The sequence below is a fragment of the Necator americanus genome, chromosome II, assembly GCF_031761385.1.
Source record: "Necator americanus strain Aroian chromosome II, whole genome shotgun sequence".
Classification (NCBI taxonomy): Eukaryota; Metazoa; Nematoda; class Chromadorea; order Rhabditida; family Ancylostomatidae; genus Necator; species Necator americanus.
The window spans coordinates 8,745,749-8,762,786 of NC_087372.1; the positions used below are offsets into that span (position 1 = coordinate 8,745,749).

General features: G+C 40.1%; 4 protein-coding genes across 4 annotated transcripts; 2 read left to right on the plus strand and 2 right to left on the minus strand.

Moving 5' to 3' along the window:
- Positions 1–2,758: 2,758 nt before the first annotated feature.
- Positions 2,759–4,077, plus strand: RB195_017207 (uncharacterized protein; the record flags this gene model as incomplete). The annotated part of the gene is made up of 3 exons (XM_064184103.1): positions 2,759–2,816; positions 2,976–3,109; positions 3,967–4,077. The coding sequence occupies 3 exons, from the start codon at positions 2,759–2,761 to the stop codon at positions 4,075–4,077; spliced, it is 303 nt and encodes a 100-aa protein (XP_064039984.1).
- Positions 4,078–4,890: 813 nt separating this feature from the next.
- On the minus strand, positions 4,891–5,226 carry RB195_017208 (uncharacterized protein; the record flags this gene model as incomplete). Its single annotated transcript, XM_064184104.1, has 1 exon — positions 4,891–5,226. One exon carries the CDS (start codon positions 5,224–5,226, stop codon positions 4,891–4,893), a length of 336 nt encoding a protein of 111 aa, XP_064039985.1.
- Positions 5,227–5,564: 338 nt separating this feature from the next.
- On the minus strand, positions 5,565–6,011 carry RB195_017209 (uncharacterized protein; the record flags this gene model as incomplete). Its single annotated transcript, XM_064184105.1, has 1 exon — positions 5,565–6,011. One exon carries the CDS (start codon positions 6,009–6,011, stop codon positions 5,565–5,567), a length of 447 nt encoding a protein of 148 aa, XP_064039986.1.
- Positions 6,012–11,743: 5,732 nt separating this feature from the next.
- Positions 11,744–13,264, plus strand: RB195_017210 (uncharacterized protein; the record flags this gene model as incomplete). Its single annotated transcript, XM_013436557.1, has 3 exons — positions 11,744–11,801; positions 11,964–12,097; positions 13,157–13,264. The coding sequence occupies 3 exons, from the start codon at positions 11,744–11,746 to the stop codon at positions 13,262–13,264; spliced, it is 300 nt and encodes a 99-aa protein (XP_013292011.1).
- Between the last annotated feature and the right edge of the window lie 3,774 nt (positions 13,265–17,038).

Sequence of the window (17,038 nt, forward strand, 5' to 3'; positions counted from 1 at the left end):
CCTAAAAGATATATGAACTGTAAATTACCTGTTTTCGATAAACTAAGAGCAAAAATCGAACAGTGAGGGGAAAATTTGAGTTTGTAATACTTTTAACTAGGCGACAAAAGATTTTCTGGAGGAAAAATTGAGAACACATAAGAAAATTGCTCGATAAAGAAATAATGCATGTACTCAAGCTATGATTTAATGTAATTTGATACCGTCAAAACAGGGGATACTTTCGAAGAGGATAAAGAATGCTTAACCTTCCGCGTGGGTCACGTAAAATCGCGTGGGTCACGTAAAATCTCAAAGTAAGTGAAATTCCATAGACGGAATTTCACTTACTTTGAGATTTTAGTATTTTGATTTTTCCATATTTCCATTTTTATTTATTCCATCTATGGTCCATATCTCTTCAATTCTGTCAAGTAAACAGCTCTGATGCATGCGATTACAAACAGAAAAACGTTCTGGAATTATCAGAGGACTAGAATGCGATGAAATACGCGTGCAAATGAACCGCGCCATCGTCCTCTACACGAAGCCCCGAGTCCATTTACAAATGACAAAGCTGCCTTAGACCCAAGCATGCCTCTCATACCTTCAGGGTAAACAAATTGGTTTCAAACCTTAGCCAAAATAAAGATCAATAACAATCTTGGTTTTGCTTAAAAAGTAGAACACAATCAAACTGGTTTCAGTTTCGTAGAGAAGGAAAAAAACACTGGCTTGACACGCCGATTAGCCCCCCTCCCCCCGAAAGTCATTGTTGAGGCGAAACACGCGTTTGTAAACCTCAAGTGATTCTGTGAGATCAAACAATCTTCACTTTTTCTTTAGTTTCTCATAATTTGCGAGTTCAGTCACAGTGTCACTTTTTCTTATGGTCAGGTGCAAAGTTCCACAAAATTCTCCCGATCAAACAACTACGCCTATTTCTGGTTGTTTTGTCAATGAAAATTCACAGAACTCTGTTCTCTGAAAATGGATAGCAAAAAATGTTTCTTTAAAAGTTAAAGTTCAGAAGTTTAGAGCTGTAAATCATCCGGTTTCGTTAATCTAAGAACGAAAGTTAACCAGTGACGAAAAAAGGTCTGATTGTAATGATTTGAACTAAGTCAATGAGACCTCCTAAAAAGAAACACTGCATTTGTTGAGAACAGAGGCGAAAATTGTTCATTAAAGAAATAATTCATGCACTTAAGCTATGATTTAACGTAATATGATACATTTGGAAAAAAAAGTACTGATTTCGACGAGGATGACGAATGGTCGATCTGCTGATGGGTCACGGATTTTCACTTATTTCCCCGGGACTTTAGTGTAAGAATGTGAGGGAAAGGGGCGTGTAACCTAGCTGCTGCTTCTTGTGTTGAACGAGTGTACAAACATATAAGTGTTACCTTGGCAATCAGTTTCTGTTACACTTCGATAATTCCATTTGTAGACTATTTATCCTCACATATTTAGTTTTCAATCGCTGACGTATTCTCCATCGACGTCGACGACTGCCACCGTCCAGGCGGTGTGTGGAGTCTCTCGTTATAGAAGTCCAGGGACTAGCCACCAGAGAATGACCGGAGGTCCGGTTTGTGGTCATCCTCATCAATGAAGTTGCATCCAGAGCCGGAAGTGGCAGCACCCAGAAGAACGATGGTGAGGTCGAAACTGTGCAGCTTTATCTGAGTCAGACTGACGACATGTAGTGGCTAGTTTTTATGCAAGAAGAAGACTTTCCCTCGCATCCCTCCAAATTTTTTAGCCACCCGATCCGGCTGCTCGGAGTACCCTGAAAAGTTCGCAATCGCGATTTCGGTCTCGAAGATTGGGAAAGTTGCAGTTGAAACCAACAAGTTGACAACCACAAACTGTGTACTGAAGCTGATACGAGTAAGACCACGCGAGAAATTGTCGAAAAGTTCAACATAGGCCACTCAGCCGTTGTTTGCCATTTTTGAACAGAGATGAGAAAGCTCAACAAGTGAATTCTGCGAAATTCTTGCATTGACAGCATCTACGAAAAAATCTAAATGTACATCATCATATGTAATCTATGTAAATACAACGTCATCTCAGATATAAAAACAACAACTAAAAAAGCAAGGGCAACGATAAATCGAGTATAAAGAGCTTTTCAAATGGTATATGTCGTAACTTTGTATTTGTAAAAGATCTTATTATAACGTTACGAGACCCTACTAGTCGAAAAAAAAAACTGAACAATGAAAACTTTTCGGAAAGCATTGTTTGGAATTTTGTAACCAATTTTTCAGGGAATAAACCGAAAAAAGCGATCTGCCCTCTTTTAGGAACCCATTTCTTTGTCCTTTGCTCCCAAAATAATTTCAACATTGAAAGTGAACGTCCAGAAAATACAACAAAAGAAGAATTCGAAACATAATAGGAGATACGATCTTTATATATCGACAGAACTTTTCTGTTTCAGATTTCTTGAGCTCGACAAAAAAAAACAAAAACAAAAAAGCTAAGCGGAGTCTTTTTTCAAATAATTTTTATCAATTTTTGAAAAATAATCAATAGTTTCTTGAAAATTTAAAGTTCACTAGTTTCCTTCCATGAACTCTTCTGTCTTCATTAGTGTTTATCAATCAGTAGGCAGTGATCAGTTTCTTTTTCACAGACGCGCGTGACGTTTGGTCGTGGGCAGGTCACCGTATCCGTATAAAGGCGGAGCGACTGACGGGTGGTCACCGATAGCGTCTTCCAAAAAGTTAATATCAGTTTCCTTTTGTTCAACATTAACTCTTACTAAATGGCTGATTTCTTCCATATTCTCCGAAGAAGTGTCTCGTTAATAGTATTTAAAAGCGGTAGGTTTTTTTTCGTATGTTAAAAATCTAGAATGTTCCCTAGTTTAACGTTTAACCTACAGTAACAAAAGGATTGACTGACTCATTTTTATGTTTTTTGTTACAATAGTTTTGTTTTTTTATTTGTGTCTTTATAAAAACGTAGTTTTCCACCTTCAGATCCAGAAGACTTCGAAGAAATACACGTTCAGCAAAAGGTTCGAAGCTCTGTTAACGAAAGAAAACGACGTCATTCTGTAAATGCAGAATTATGTTCAATTACAACACGAAGTTTTCAACGTGAGGGTCTTTATGTGAGTGGTTTCTGCTAGTATTTTGGTTTGGATTATTTTCTGGATTTGAAAGGGGTTCTGTAAAGGATAAACAACTTCCTATTAGGCATAGGAAGTTTTATAATATCTAAATTTATCAAGCCATTTTAAATATTGCATTTTTCCACGGTAATTTACTCTTTTATTATAAGTCGTGGAATTCCTGCGATAGAGTCATTAATATACGTTATGTATGGAAGTTTGACAGTAACATGTTCTGACCATACGGAGGTATACCGTTAGCGGAGCGTAACGAAGTCGGAAAGAGGTTCGATTGTGACCGCACAATCGCGTTCATCAAATCTCAAACGATTCTCAATTGACCACGTAGGAGCATTCAAATCGACTAATCAACGAACTTTATCCTTTAACATTTTTTACGGGTTCCAAATCTCTTAGATTTTGAAATTTCGGTCTCGAATAGTAAACAAATTACAGAAGTAAACATACCCATTAAACTTTAATGACTATCGTAATTTTTTTCATACAAAATAGTGATCATTTGCAACCCAGTTACGCACCCGGAGTTGTATTTCTGTTCGTCAAATTGTTCGCTGTTTGTTTCCACAGTCTAAAACTTCTTACAGTAAGAAGTGAAACTTTGGAGTTTGTTTAGAATACTGTTAGTTCATAACGTTATAATAATATAATGACTATAATGTGATCAATGATTCATTATTTTATTGATTTTTTATTTCAATTTTTTTATTATTCTAGTTTTATACTATTTAGTGGTGTCCACTTGATAGTAATTAATAATTCAATAATACTATTCTTATTAAATCTTCAAATGTCAAATCGAATAACTCCTACATTACTTACCAATTTTCCTTTTACAGGAGAAAAAGCGGAATGGAACGTGCTGCTGCTCGTCACCCTCTGTTCATCGCGCGGCACCAATTTGCCGGATATTGAGAAAACGCGGGAAATCTCATGCATGTCTTGTTTAAAATTGTTGCTACTTGTTCTTTTTCCCAATGCGGATTGCTTGTAAAACGATTTGATGCTTTAATTGTGGCTTTAAGAATAATTTGCTCATAAAAAGGTTTGTACAGTAAAGATGAGAATATGTGTATAGAGTTTACACTAAAATCTATCAATTTGTTTAAAGGCATCGCCCCACGAATCTGAAGTGGTACGGATTTCAGGTGGAGTATTCGTATACGGGATGGGAGACTATGGAGAGGGGGATGATTCCGTCCATTTCTTCCTAATTGCCGTAAATAACGACCCGGAAGATACGGCTTCAGGCCTTCCTGCGCACTATTTTCTACAAGGAGTTCGACTGGAGCGCGCCAGCTTTGTGCGGCTCCGCATCTTCCGGGCCGTTTTTTTACGGCAATTGGGAAGAAATGAACGGAATCACCCTCCTCTCCATAGTCTCCCATCCCGTATACGAATACTCCACCTGAAATCTGCACCACCTCAGATTCGTGGGGTGATGCCTTTAAGTGAACAGTTAAAGCAGTTGTTCATACAAGGATTTTCGCGGCAGTTACACTTTGTGTTTATTCATCTGATCTCTATAAAATTACTGTCAAAAAATTCAACAGAAACGACGAAATAAAATCTAACTGGTAGAGAAAGGAGTGAAACGATTAGTCGTAGAATAAAAATAAAGGCGAATATGTTAGTTTTAAATTCTTAAATTTTGACTTACTTGACTAAATCGGCGGGCTGATGTCACCCCTTGACGCGATTACCCGCATCTTTGCCGAGGTGTGCCGTCCTTGAACATAGCTTTGCTGAACCCTCTCGATCTTCTACGAGAGCCTGCACAGAACTTGCAATTCATTCGTCGCTATTCCATATTCTATGTTCAACTTTACGTCTCCGCTGAACTGCCTATGCACGCCGAGTGTCCTCAGGTCCTCTTTTACCACCTCAGTCCAGAACTTCCGTTTTCGGCCAGGTGGCTTCTTCCAGCTCGAACCCGACGAACTCTTCAGAACTCGTTGGACAAGGCGATCTGCCGGTCTCCTTAATATAAGACCAAAGAAGCGAAGACGATTTACTTCAGCCACTTTCGATGGCGGTGCAAGATGTTGATATCTTGATATCTTCTTATACCACATCAATTTCTGCGTAAAGATCTTCATTGTGGCATTCCCTGAGCCAAAAGTAGCCAAGTAGCCTTTTAAGCAGCTTTCGTTCCGTGCATTCAAGCCTCTCCATCACTGTAGATGGTGCGGCCAAGCCTAAGATCCGTACATCATGACGGGGCGAATTGCGGGTAGGTAGACTCCGTTGATGATGGGGGTCGACCACAGACATTTCGTTAAGGAGTTAAATCCAGAAATGGCCTTATCGCATCTTTGCTGAATATCTTTCTCGTAGCTGCCGTTGTTCTTCAACGTACAGCTCAGGTAACAGAACCATCGACGAGTTCAGTCGGTTGTCCGTCCACCCTGGTTCCTGTCCGAGGTCTCGAAGAGATCTACATCTGCTTGTATTGATCAGGGTGTTGGCGTAGTCCATAGGCTGCGGCCAGCTTCGATACAAGGTTGACAACATGTTGAAGTTTCGTACTGCTTTCCGCGAATATAACAACATCGTCGGCGTACTCGAGGTCAGTCAAGGGGCACCCAGATGGTGCTAAGACAATGTCGGCAGGACACTGGTCGACTGTTCTTCGCATAATGTCGTCGATGGCAAAATGGAACGGGAAGGGTCCTGCCACTGCCCCTTGTTTTAATTCAGTTACCATCTCAAACGGCCTTGTACGTCCGGCTGCTGCTCGAATTGCAGTAGTTGTTTGCTGATTCATGTCATCAGGCAAGCGAACGAATTTTCCTGCTACTCCATCGGGACGGAACGTGGTGAGAAGACGGCCTTGATAAGGAGAGTCGAACGTGGCTTCAAAGTCCAGAAACGCTAGTTGCATTGGCTTCGAATACCACTGCCAGATTTCGATCACTCTCCTGACGATGAACACCTGGTCAGTCGTAGATCGGCCAGGAGGAAAGCCAGCTTGCTCGTCGCGCGTTGTTTCTTCGTGATGTTTAATGAGTCGGTTCAGGATAATCCGCTCCAATAACTTATAAAGTTAAATTTTAAATCTGTTAATTATCTATTAATTTGGTTTTTATTTCGACGGAAAGTAGAGACGAATGACCATAATTCTTTTTTTTTGTCGCTTAGCAGATTGGTCTGTAGAGAAGAGGATTCTTGTTGAGCTAGAAAATCTGTCATCGACGTCATCCTACCACAAATAGTTCTATTGCAGATAGAACTATTTGTTGTGGGAAATAAATAAAAAACCTTTTTTTACCACCGTTTATCGTTTTTGGAGGCATAGTACATACTGAAAGTTTAAAATTCTAGCGGTTCCAGTTCATTCTGGCACGGTCTGGGACAGAATAGAAGTTTTCCTTTCGAACTGGACCATAGTGATTTTCTCCCTTATTCTACGCAATAACATATATTCACAGTTGCATCGGCTACTGTAGTATAGAATTTCACATGATTTTGTCTTAATTGCGGTTAAATCGGTGAAGTAGCGCGATTTTTCTCAACATATCCATGACTAAAGGGGCTATCTATACTTTTGACAGAACAAATAAACTTCGTATGCGACACGGTACGGCATCCCAGATCCACTTGTAAGAGCGGGGGATCAATTTGCAGGAACATTTTGCCCTACCTTTGGTTGAAAGACGTTTTTCCGGCTCTATGTTTGAAATTACTTATTCCTTATTTATTGATTTTCACTATTTAATATACGGGTACTCTTTCATAAGTGCAAGTCCCAGTTCTGTGCGAACTAGTGCATAACGTATGGGTTGCACTGCTTAAAGGCGGCATACCACGAATCTGGGGTGGTACGGATTTCAGGTGGAGTATCCGTATACGGGTCTTAGATTATGGAGCCCGGGGTGATTCTGCTCATTTCTCCCTGAATCACTGCAAGCAGCCGACCCCTGAATGCTGTTTTGTACGATGCTTTCTATTGCAGAGCGCCACCCTAGCACTCGTAGCGTCCCTATTGCCTACCGGGGCAGTCCGGATTGGATTTCCGACGAATCGCAGGGAGGAGACGGCGCAAAGGGTGGAGCGTTGCAATGATGACGTCGTACAAAACAGCATTTTCGATTCGACTGCTTGCAGTAATGCAGGGAGAGATGAGCGGAACTACCCCCGTCTCCATAATCTAAGACCCCGCATCTTCCGGGCTGTTTTTTACGGTAATTAGGAAGAAACGGACGGAATCACACCCCTCTCCTTAATCTACTATGCCGTTTAAGAATACCTCACCTGGAATCCGTACCGCCTCAGATTCGTGGGGTGATGCCTTTAACCCTGGCCTTCGCATAGACTGGACCACCACAGAAGCTGTTTATGCTTATGATGCGGAGGTGAAACCATTGAGGAGGTACGACTCCTCTTTATTACGTTTCACATAGCGCTCAGTTCGCTTCTCGCATACGGTAAGTTAGATCGTCAGTCGCTGATATAGTAAACTATCCATGTCTGATCCCATCACATTGAGAACAAAAAAAAAGACACTTCTTGCGCAATATTGTAGGAATTTAAGCGAAAATTCAAAATTTCTCTAAGGATAGTATCCTTTTCGCAGTTTAGGAGAATCCCTGAGCCTAACCTAGCCTAAGGCAACAAGCAAACTAGTCACCAATCAGTTCGATGTATTTGTTAATGTTGTCAAGGCAATAGACCCCTTGAGCGAAGACCAAGAGGTGCAAGCGCTAGAGTACGTAGAGGAGGCTCACCACGCCACAAACCGCGCAGAAAAGCTCGCTGCAAACTGAAACGGAAGGCGCGTGAACACAAGAAAATCAGCAGACATAGCAGACCAAGCGTTACCAGTAACCAAAATCCCAGGCCAATTAGAGAAAGCCGTATCTGAAGTACCGACGATTCCAGTGCCGACATTTGGTGGAAAAATATGGGACACCGTTAACTTTTGGACGCTTTTCAACGCTAACGTCCACAGCCAATCTTGTTCACGCAACTTACAGAAATCCAACTGTTTGAAAATACGATTAGGGAAGAATATCGTAAATTACTACGACGGTACCCAGCTACGAAAGATAACTATGCGATAGCCGTTTACCTTGCACTGTAGAAGAATGGGAATGGCACCCAATTAAAGGCATCACCCCACGAATCTGAGGTGAAACGGATTTTAGATGGATTATTCTCATACAAGATAGTAGATTGTGGAGAGGAGAGTGATTCCGTCCATTTCTTCCTAATTCCCTAACGTATAAAACGGTGCGCAAGATGCGGCGCGTGCACAACGCTAACGCGGTCCAATCGAACTCTTTGTAGAAAATAGCGCACCAGAGAGCTCGAAGCGGTATCTCCCGGGCCGTTTTTCCGAAATCCGTACCACCTCAGATTCGTGGGGTGATGCGTTTAATTAGCGCAAGGAAAACTGCTAGAGACAATTATCTCAGTAGTGATGCAGCTGGAAAATGTTTAAATTGACTTGGATGGATCATTCATTGCTCAAAAACTGCTCGCCAAATTCGCTCTTCGCGCACAACGCGAAGTTCTGAAGCACCGAGTAAAGGCAGACATTTAAACAAGTCAGTGGAAGATGAAGGAGGTGATAGTGGATTTCGACACCAGTTTCATCAAAGAACATACCAATAACATAGTAAGCAAAAATACAACTATTAAAATAAGGACCGGCGACGCCAGACCCTCCAGCAGAAAGACAATACAAAAATATTCGCCGTTCGTGTTCTGCCACGGGTAAACCTGCGTTATGCGCCGCGCGTTCAACAACACCAGAAGAAGGGTGCAACCTTCTGCAAAACAACAATAAAGAAAGGTACAGAACATGGAAGGGAAGATAACACAACCATTTCGCCAAAAGGTGGAGTCGGGAAAATTTAGCAGAGTACGCTAACCATAGATGTATTCACATCAACAGTAACAAAGTATCAGTATTTGCGGGTCTTGGAATGAATGTCCTATGGATAGGATACGAGTACTGCACGAGAGCTTCAAGTTCTACAGCCATTTTGAATAAATCTACCCTAATCGCTGAAGTAGCGGATATTTCTCAACCCTTCTGTAACTCGCACAGGGTTATCGGCCATTTTCTCGAAACACCGTACACGAGGGACGTTTGTCATACAAGATCCGCTCATGAGGACGTGGATGCATTTCCAGGAACAATTTGCGCTACCTTCGGTTTTACCAGGTATTTCCACCTCTATGTTTAAGATTTAAGATCGATCGGAGGTTGGAATCCGCCCTGGTGCTCACCAATCCTTTCATCCTTCCGGGGTCGATAAATTGGTACCAGACTTGTCTGGGAGGATAAAAGCACTGAATTACTCGGAAAGTAGAAAATTTTTTAGAGACCATTCATTTTTATAGACGTTCTTTTTAACGAGGAAATAAGTAGAAGAGGAGCACTGAATTAATTAGAAAATGAATTGACACATCGGCTAGCCACCGCAAGGATTGAGTAACGCCAGACACTTTATCCTTTACCTTTTTTAGAATTTCATTTTACAGTTTGTCACTAGATCTTTCTACAGTTTTTTTTTGTATTTTTCGTACTTTGCACGTGCAGTTACAGTGCTTACGATTTCTTTTTGGTTGTTTACGTGCAAAGTTTCAGAAAATTTTCTTGATCCAATTACCAACTATGACGTTCTTGGTAGTGTTGTCAATGAAAATTCCCAAAAGTCCTTGTCCATTGTCAGTAAACGTTATCCAGGAAGTCAGTTGTTTGAAATTGGGTGTCGTTAAAGTTTTATTTAACGGTGAAACTTACGACAGTTGACACTTTTGAAATAGGCGAATAAATGTGGGATGGAAGAAAGTGTTGCAAAGTTGGTCTCAAGATATTGGAGGGACCGTACTGATACAGTAAAGGACTTGGCAAACCATCGTTTCACCTTATCATGATGCCAATTTCCGAATAGGTGTACTGTAAAGTAACTGCGGTGGAACCTTATCCTTGAAGACAAGTTGTCTAACTCACAACTTGAGATTTATTTAGCTTGAGATTTTCATTTTTTGTTTCATCGCTCATACGGGGATAATAGTTACTTTATATGTTAACCAGTCTGAATCTCCGGCTAAATCCAGACTTCAAACTTTTTTGTGGTGTTCTCTTCACTCGCATTCACTGATCAATTAATCAAAATTAATCAGAAATTAATAGTAGTGACATTTTCTGTAAAATCAGAATTCTGTTTTTTCAACAACACTTTCTTCGTAAATAAAAGCGAAAGATTTCATAGTTTTCTTTCTAAACGCGCCAATTCTACACTTCGAGAATATTCAAACTTCAGCTCCAAATACTCCTTCGATTTCAATATAATATAGACACAATTTTAAGGCATTACTGGAAGTATGCGCTTCCTTCCTCTTTTTCCCAACAGCTATGAATGAATGATGCTCAACATAAAATGACGTGAACGACACCATCGTACTGATAAAGATAACAGATCATGTAAACTGTTGGCTACCATTTAAACAGCCGGTTTCTTTCGTGTTTCCTCTTTCTGAGGAAGGCATGCTACCAACCTGAGGGAATCATGCAAGGAAACAGACGCACGGAAGAGTAATAGAGATGAAAAGAAACGCGCGTAGCGGGCACGGGTATGAAACAGCTGCCAGTCGGAAGGTCCCATTTACCTTTTGCGGAATGCACACGAAGTCACTACGGGCGCTAGCTTTAGCTTATTATCTGGCGCCGGCGTACCAATCCGGCGACGGTGGACCCGTCGCAACCCCTTCTGTAGGTATCTGGCCCCGGCGCCCCAATCCGACGCCGCGGGACCCGTCGCATCCCATTTTGTATCTATCTGGCACCGGCGCACAAATCTGACGCCAGTGAACCCGTCGCACTCCCCTTTTCGAATTTCGTGGTTGACACACACACGTAACAGAATAAGCCCATTGTTATATATCATGATCATGATTTTATCAAAAAAAAATCACATACAAGGTTTTATTTCGTTAGTTCTACGGACGCAAAGAGCCGCCTCATTCTATTTATTGACACCTCAGGTGCTCCTGATGCCTCTAATTCCTGGATTTCATTTCATGAGCATCCTAAGCGGATTGATTAACGCCAGAAACTTTATCCTAACTCGCAGATACATTCCTAGGTTGTAATGAAGAAAACCTTGGAAATTTTCCGAAAGCAGTCTCAAACATTGTTACCAGTTTTTAAGGAGTAATTAGTAGTGAACGCTGACTGCTCTCTTTTTAAGCCGATTCCTCCTCTCCTCCTCTCAAGAAAAAAATTCGGAGGGATCATTTAGAAAAAAAAAACCAACAAACTAAACATTTCTGCATGTCGCGAGCTACCACATTCATTCGAAACAAAATGTTTTTCCTCTAGTTTTCGTGGACTTTTCGGCTCAAACAGCGTTTAAATAGTTTCTTCAGTGGTTTTTCTTGAACTACACTTACTACACTTCCAGAAATTTCCCTGACTTCACTGACTGTGACTAATCGATAAGAGGGCAATAGCCCTTCGCTTTTTCATGCACTGATACGACATTAGGTTATGGGCGGGACTTCGCTCCCCTTTAAAGGAGGAGCGATTGACGAATTGTCATTGATAACGCCTCCAAAGAAGTTGATACCAGTTTCTGTTCGTTCAACACTAACACTTGCTGGATGCCTACTTTCTTCCATATTCTTCGCAGAAGTATTTCGTTGATGGTATTTAAAAACAGTAAGTTATTTTTCTATCTTCTCGGAACCAAAAAGTTTCTTAAAATTTATTACATTTAGCCTACCGACCTAGCAAAGATCTTTTTTGATTCATTTTAATAATTCTTTTATAATAGCCTTATATTAAATTGTATCCAGAAAAAGCATAACTTATTACCTTCAGGTCCGCATGACGTCGAAGGAATATACGTTCCGGAAAAAGCTCACGACTCTGTTCATAACAAAAAACGACGTCATTCCGCACATGCGGAATTATGTTCAATTACTCCGCGGAGCTCACAACGAGAGGGTCTTTATGTGAGTGGTTTCTGCTAGCGTTTTGATTTACAGTCGGGTCAAAACGACGTGAAACACGGACATTTGCGCAAGCGGCTGCGCTCAAAGCGGAGCGGTGGAGCGTAGCGGTTGGGATCGTGTAAGGATTCACGTTACCGCTACACATCTCTGCAGTTCGCCATTGTCCTGGCACCTCGATTCCAACCGCTGTCTCTGCCGCACCGTTTCCGATCGCGGCCGCTTGCGCAACGGTCCGTGCTTCATGTCGTTTTGACCCAACTATACTCATAGGATTATTTCCTGGATTTGAACCGGATTTTTAAAAGAATGAAACAATTTCCTACTAGAGGGGGGGGGGAGCAATTTTTATTATTCTTAATCTCATCCAGCCACCCTTAAATTTCGTATTTATTCCTGGAAATTTACGATTTCATTGTATGCCACAGAATTCCAGTGATAGAACTGTTAATATACGTTACGTTTGACAATTTGACACTAACATCTATACATGTTCCGAACCATGTAGCGGATGTAGCGCAGTCGGTGAGAGGTCCGACTGTGATTGCTCGATCAATAGTTCGAAACCGCTGAAGTGCCAACCAAATCTTTCGTCCTTCCGGGTTCAATAAATTGGTATCGGATTTGTCTTGGGGGGGGGGGGGGATAAAAACACCGATTTGATGCATCGGCTCGCCTCCGCAAATCCTTAAACGATTCTGAACTGAAGTCGAGCACGCAGGCGTATCCCCCATAGGGATTGATAAACCTTTATTCTCTTGCGCTTAATTTTCTTCCTAGACGGTTCCATTGTTCATTGTTGTCTTGGAAGTCAAAACTTCGATTTTGATTACTTGAGTCGTTTAAAAAAACGCGAACTATAAAGTAATAAAGGAAACGTGACCGTAGATTTTTAATGATTATCTTCAATGTTTCTAAAAATAATATAATGATCACTGAGTCGACCCACTCAGAATTTAATGTGTATAATTTACTTAATTTAATCATGCAATACTGTTTCTCTAACTATCAGATTTTTCTAATCTGAAAATATTGTAAATGTATAACATTTTTCTTTTACAGGAGAAAAATCGACATCCGTATCATCACACGCCGTCCTCCTATCATCGATCGGCACCGATTTGCAGAATGGTGAAAAAACGTGAAAAATCTCATGTAAATTTTCCATAAAAGTGCTGATTATTGATCCTGTTCCCAATGTTTATTGCTTATGTTTACAATGCGTATTGTTTTTGTTTTTAAAACAACGATTCGAGGCTTTAATTCGTGACTTGAAGAAAAATTTTCTTCCACAAGAAAAATTTGACCAATAAAGATAATAATATATTTGTGTGGTTTTCACAAAAAAAATCTACACATCAGTTTTAGTGCACACTCGAAACAGTTATCTGAACAAACAAGGATTTTTAGGGCAGCTACACTTTTTGTTTATTCATCTGATCTCTGTAAATCTGCTGTCCAAAATTTCTACAATAGCAAGGAAATAGAACAGTAGAGAAGAAAAAAAGAAGTAGAAAAAATTATTTCCAGGATAAAAATAGAAGCGAGTACCTCAAGGAGAATATTTTAAATTTTATGGTTATGTGTTATCTATTAATTTGGTCATTATTTCATCGGAAAAAGGAGACGAATGGCAGTGAATCTTCTTTTTCTTGTCTCTTAACAGATTCGTCAGTGGAAAAGGAAGTTCTTGCTCGGCTAGAAAACCAGTCTTCAACGACAAACCCTGTCGAAAAGTTTAATTGGAGACGTTAGAATTCAGAAAAAAAAACTTTTCATCGACTAATGTCTTATTCAGTGTGTGGTTCAAATATGTCTTGATAAGCAACGCCGATGTATGCGTTCACAAAAGAGAAGAACGTTCTCGGCTTGTCAAAAAACTGGAGCACGTGGAAATGCACGTGCGAATGAACCACTCCATTCTTCTTCGCAGAAAAAAAAACCCATGAGTTCATTTTCAGAGGGGGTGCAACAAGAAGCGAAATGTAACGCAGTCGGTAAGAATTTCGACCACCGCTAGACGATCAACGGTTCGAAACTGTCCCTTGCATTCTTAAAGAGCCAGATGGAATGGGACGGAGTGTTTTCAGCGTAGCGTGACTGTAAGTGTTCGATTTCCCCCGAAAATCCCGTTGATAAATATTTAGCAGTTCAAGACAACTTTCTTAGCAGCTTTTTCATATGATCCCCGGAAAAAAACCTTACGACACCGCGGATAAAGTAAATTGTAAAACTATGAGTGTTGTTAAGCAGCTTTTAAAATAGAACCATTTCCCCGTAAAATTCCATGAAAGTAACAATTAAATACGGTATCAATCGCTGGGTTGAACTCGGCTCGTTTTTTATGCTCTAGATAATTTCAAAATTTTGATTTCGACGACCTTTTTTTTATTTCTTAGCCCAGTTATGTTCGGTATCGTAGCGGAACTGGTGCCATGCGAGGTTTTCATACCTTCAGAGTCAAATCGGTGGTTCCAAGATTCCCTGGAAGGCTAAATACACTGACTTGACACACTCGGCTCGCCCTAGTAAATTACTGCGGAGTTTTATAAAACTCAAATGATTCCGGATTGAAGTCGAACGCGTAGGGGAATACTTAAGGGGATTTCTTAGCGCTGTGCACTTTCCTCCGTCGCTTAGAAGATATAAAACATGTCCTTCCTTCCATAACTACGTTCGGGACCATAAAAGTTGCGGGTATTTCCTGTACGGCTCATCGATGACTATACATGGGTATCAGCGGGAAAACAAACAAACACCACCCCCGCGTTACGATACTACCAGCGTTCTTTTGATGATAAGAGTTACGTTCGAGCGTTGCTAATGCTCGTACTCGGGAAATTTTCTACTGTTCACCGTTCATATTATTATACCATTCTTGCGTTCTTTTTTTCGCTGGAAAATTTACAATTGTTATTTTTTTAAGGATATTTAAATAGGATTTGCTATGTTATCTTACTTCAAAAGTCCACCCATCCGAATCCATCTTATCTCTCGCGTTTTTTTCAGATTTAATTTAATTTTTTTCTAGCATAAGCGATGAACAAATAGTCCTAATGTTTATCCACGAAAGTGCACAGGAATTCAATGGGTCTTCCGGCTGGTTTCGAGGATAGTTCCGCTAGCGACCTCGTACGTCACTGCGTTGCTTACGAAGCGCTTAAAATCAAAACTGGTTTTCTGGTTGTTTTTCACCCGCACTTTTCTTTCCGCTGAGCGATCCACCTATCAACGTCATTATATTTTTTCCTGGAAATTTCGCACATAGTTCAAGCGTACAATTTAATTTAACTCTTAAACCAATCTAACTCGTAAGTTCGTCGTTGTTACCAGCTGTTGCTGTTTTATTGAAGTCGTTTCTGAGCTTTTTTTTGTGATTGGAGGGTAAATACGATAAAAAACAAGCAGTCAGCGATTTTTTCCAGTCGTGCTAACCAGTATTAATTGATTGATTTTCCGACACGTACCGGGTGCAACGACACTTCGTTGCAGGACCTCTGTACTGCAAATATTTTTAATGCTACAGTGAGTGAACATGTTCAGATTTCTTTTGCTTTGGCGCATTTACAACCGAGCAAATTTCCACAGTATAGCAATTTATGGAATCTAGACCAATTTTACGGTAGAGCACGTTTATCCATACTGAATAAATGATATGTATTGATTACGAGCTGTGGAACACTCATTCAGTACACTCAATACACTCTGACTTACGTACTTTTGCACGACGTAGAGAAATCTTTAGTACCATTTAAGCGTTTCGAATGAAAATCGTCGTTTGTCACTGTAAAATAGCTTATTTTTTCCCCAAACTTTAATTTTCAAAAGTTCTTCATACTATTATCATTAGTACTATCATTATCAGTTAGTTGTTATTAATATTGTTATTACTATTATTATTTGGTGGGGGTGCATCCCAAGCGGATTGATTAACGCCAGAAGCTTTATCCTTTTATTATTATTTGATATTGCTATCAGTGTTAATTGTTATTGATTTAACAATTTTTTTTTCTCCAAAAAACACTTTTGTTCTTTTTTGTTTTTCTTACTTTTTTTTTGTATTTTTCTTATTTGTTTTTTTTTGCACAAATTAAAATTGACCTATCTATCGTCGAAACGGTGGAATTGAATAGTGGTTGAATTTAGCCTTTTATCCCATTTCCTACACTTTTTCTCCTAAAAATCATCCACCTGGACACTTTTCGTACAAAGATCCAAAAATTCGAACATCGAATACGTGATGCCGGTTCTCTAAACTGATTATCGTGAGAACAACTCAAGATAATGTTCCTTGAATTGAAAAAAAACCCCATACGGCTTTCTCACGTGAGAAATGTGGCACAAAAATAACTTTTGACAGCCGAGAAAAAAAAGCGTTTCGGCGACTATGACGTACTCGTCTCGTGAACCGCTCAGACGACAGTTTTTCCACTAATAAATAGGGTTCGAGACGATGTTTGCAACTACATCGAAACCAGAAATATCCCCTGTAAAACGAGAGAACAGATAGATCAGATGCATTACAGAGTGACCAGTCCACAAGACAAGACAACTCTTTACATCAATGCAAATGGTATAATGAAAGCGTTTGAACTTTATTTTGTAGAGCATACAACTTTTTCTTGTACTTGCTTGTTTAATTTATATTTGGCATTGCTCATCGACGAATTTCATCACAAATCCACGTGCTCTCAGTTCGTGTTTCATACGGGTGTAAAGAGTTGCCTCGTTGGGCGAACTGATCAGTCTGGTACGGATCCCTTTTTCCGGATTTGTAAAGAATGCTATTCAATATCAAAATTCTTCGAGTTTTTGTTGTAATGGTTGCAATCTCTCGAAACACAATTACTAGTGTAGGGAACCTAACATTTAAAAAAAGTCAAGAAAAACTGTTTTTAAAAATAGGGCACACGTTTCACTAGGAGTGATCCGAAGAATTAAAAG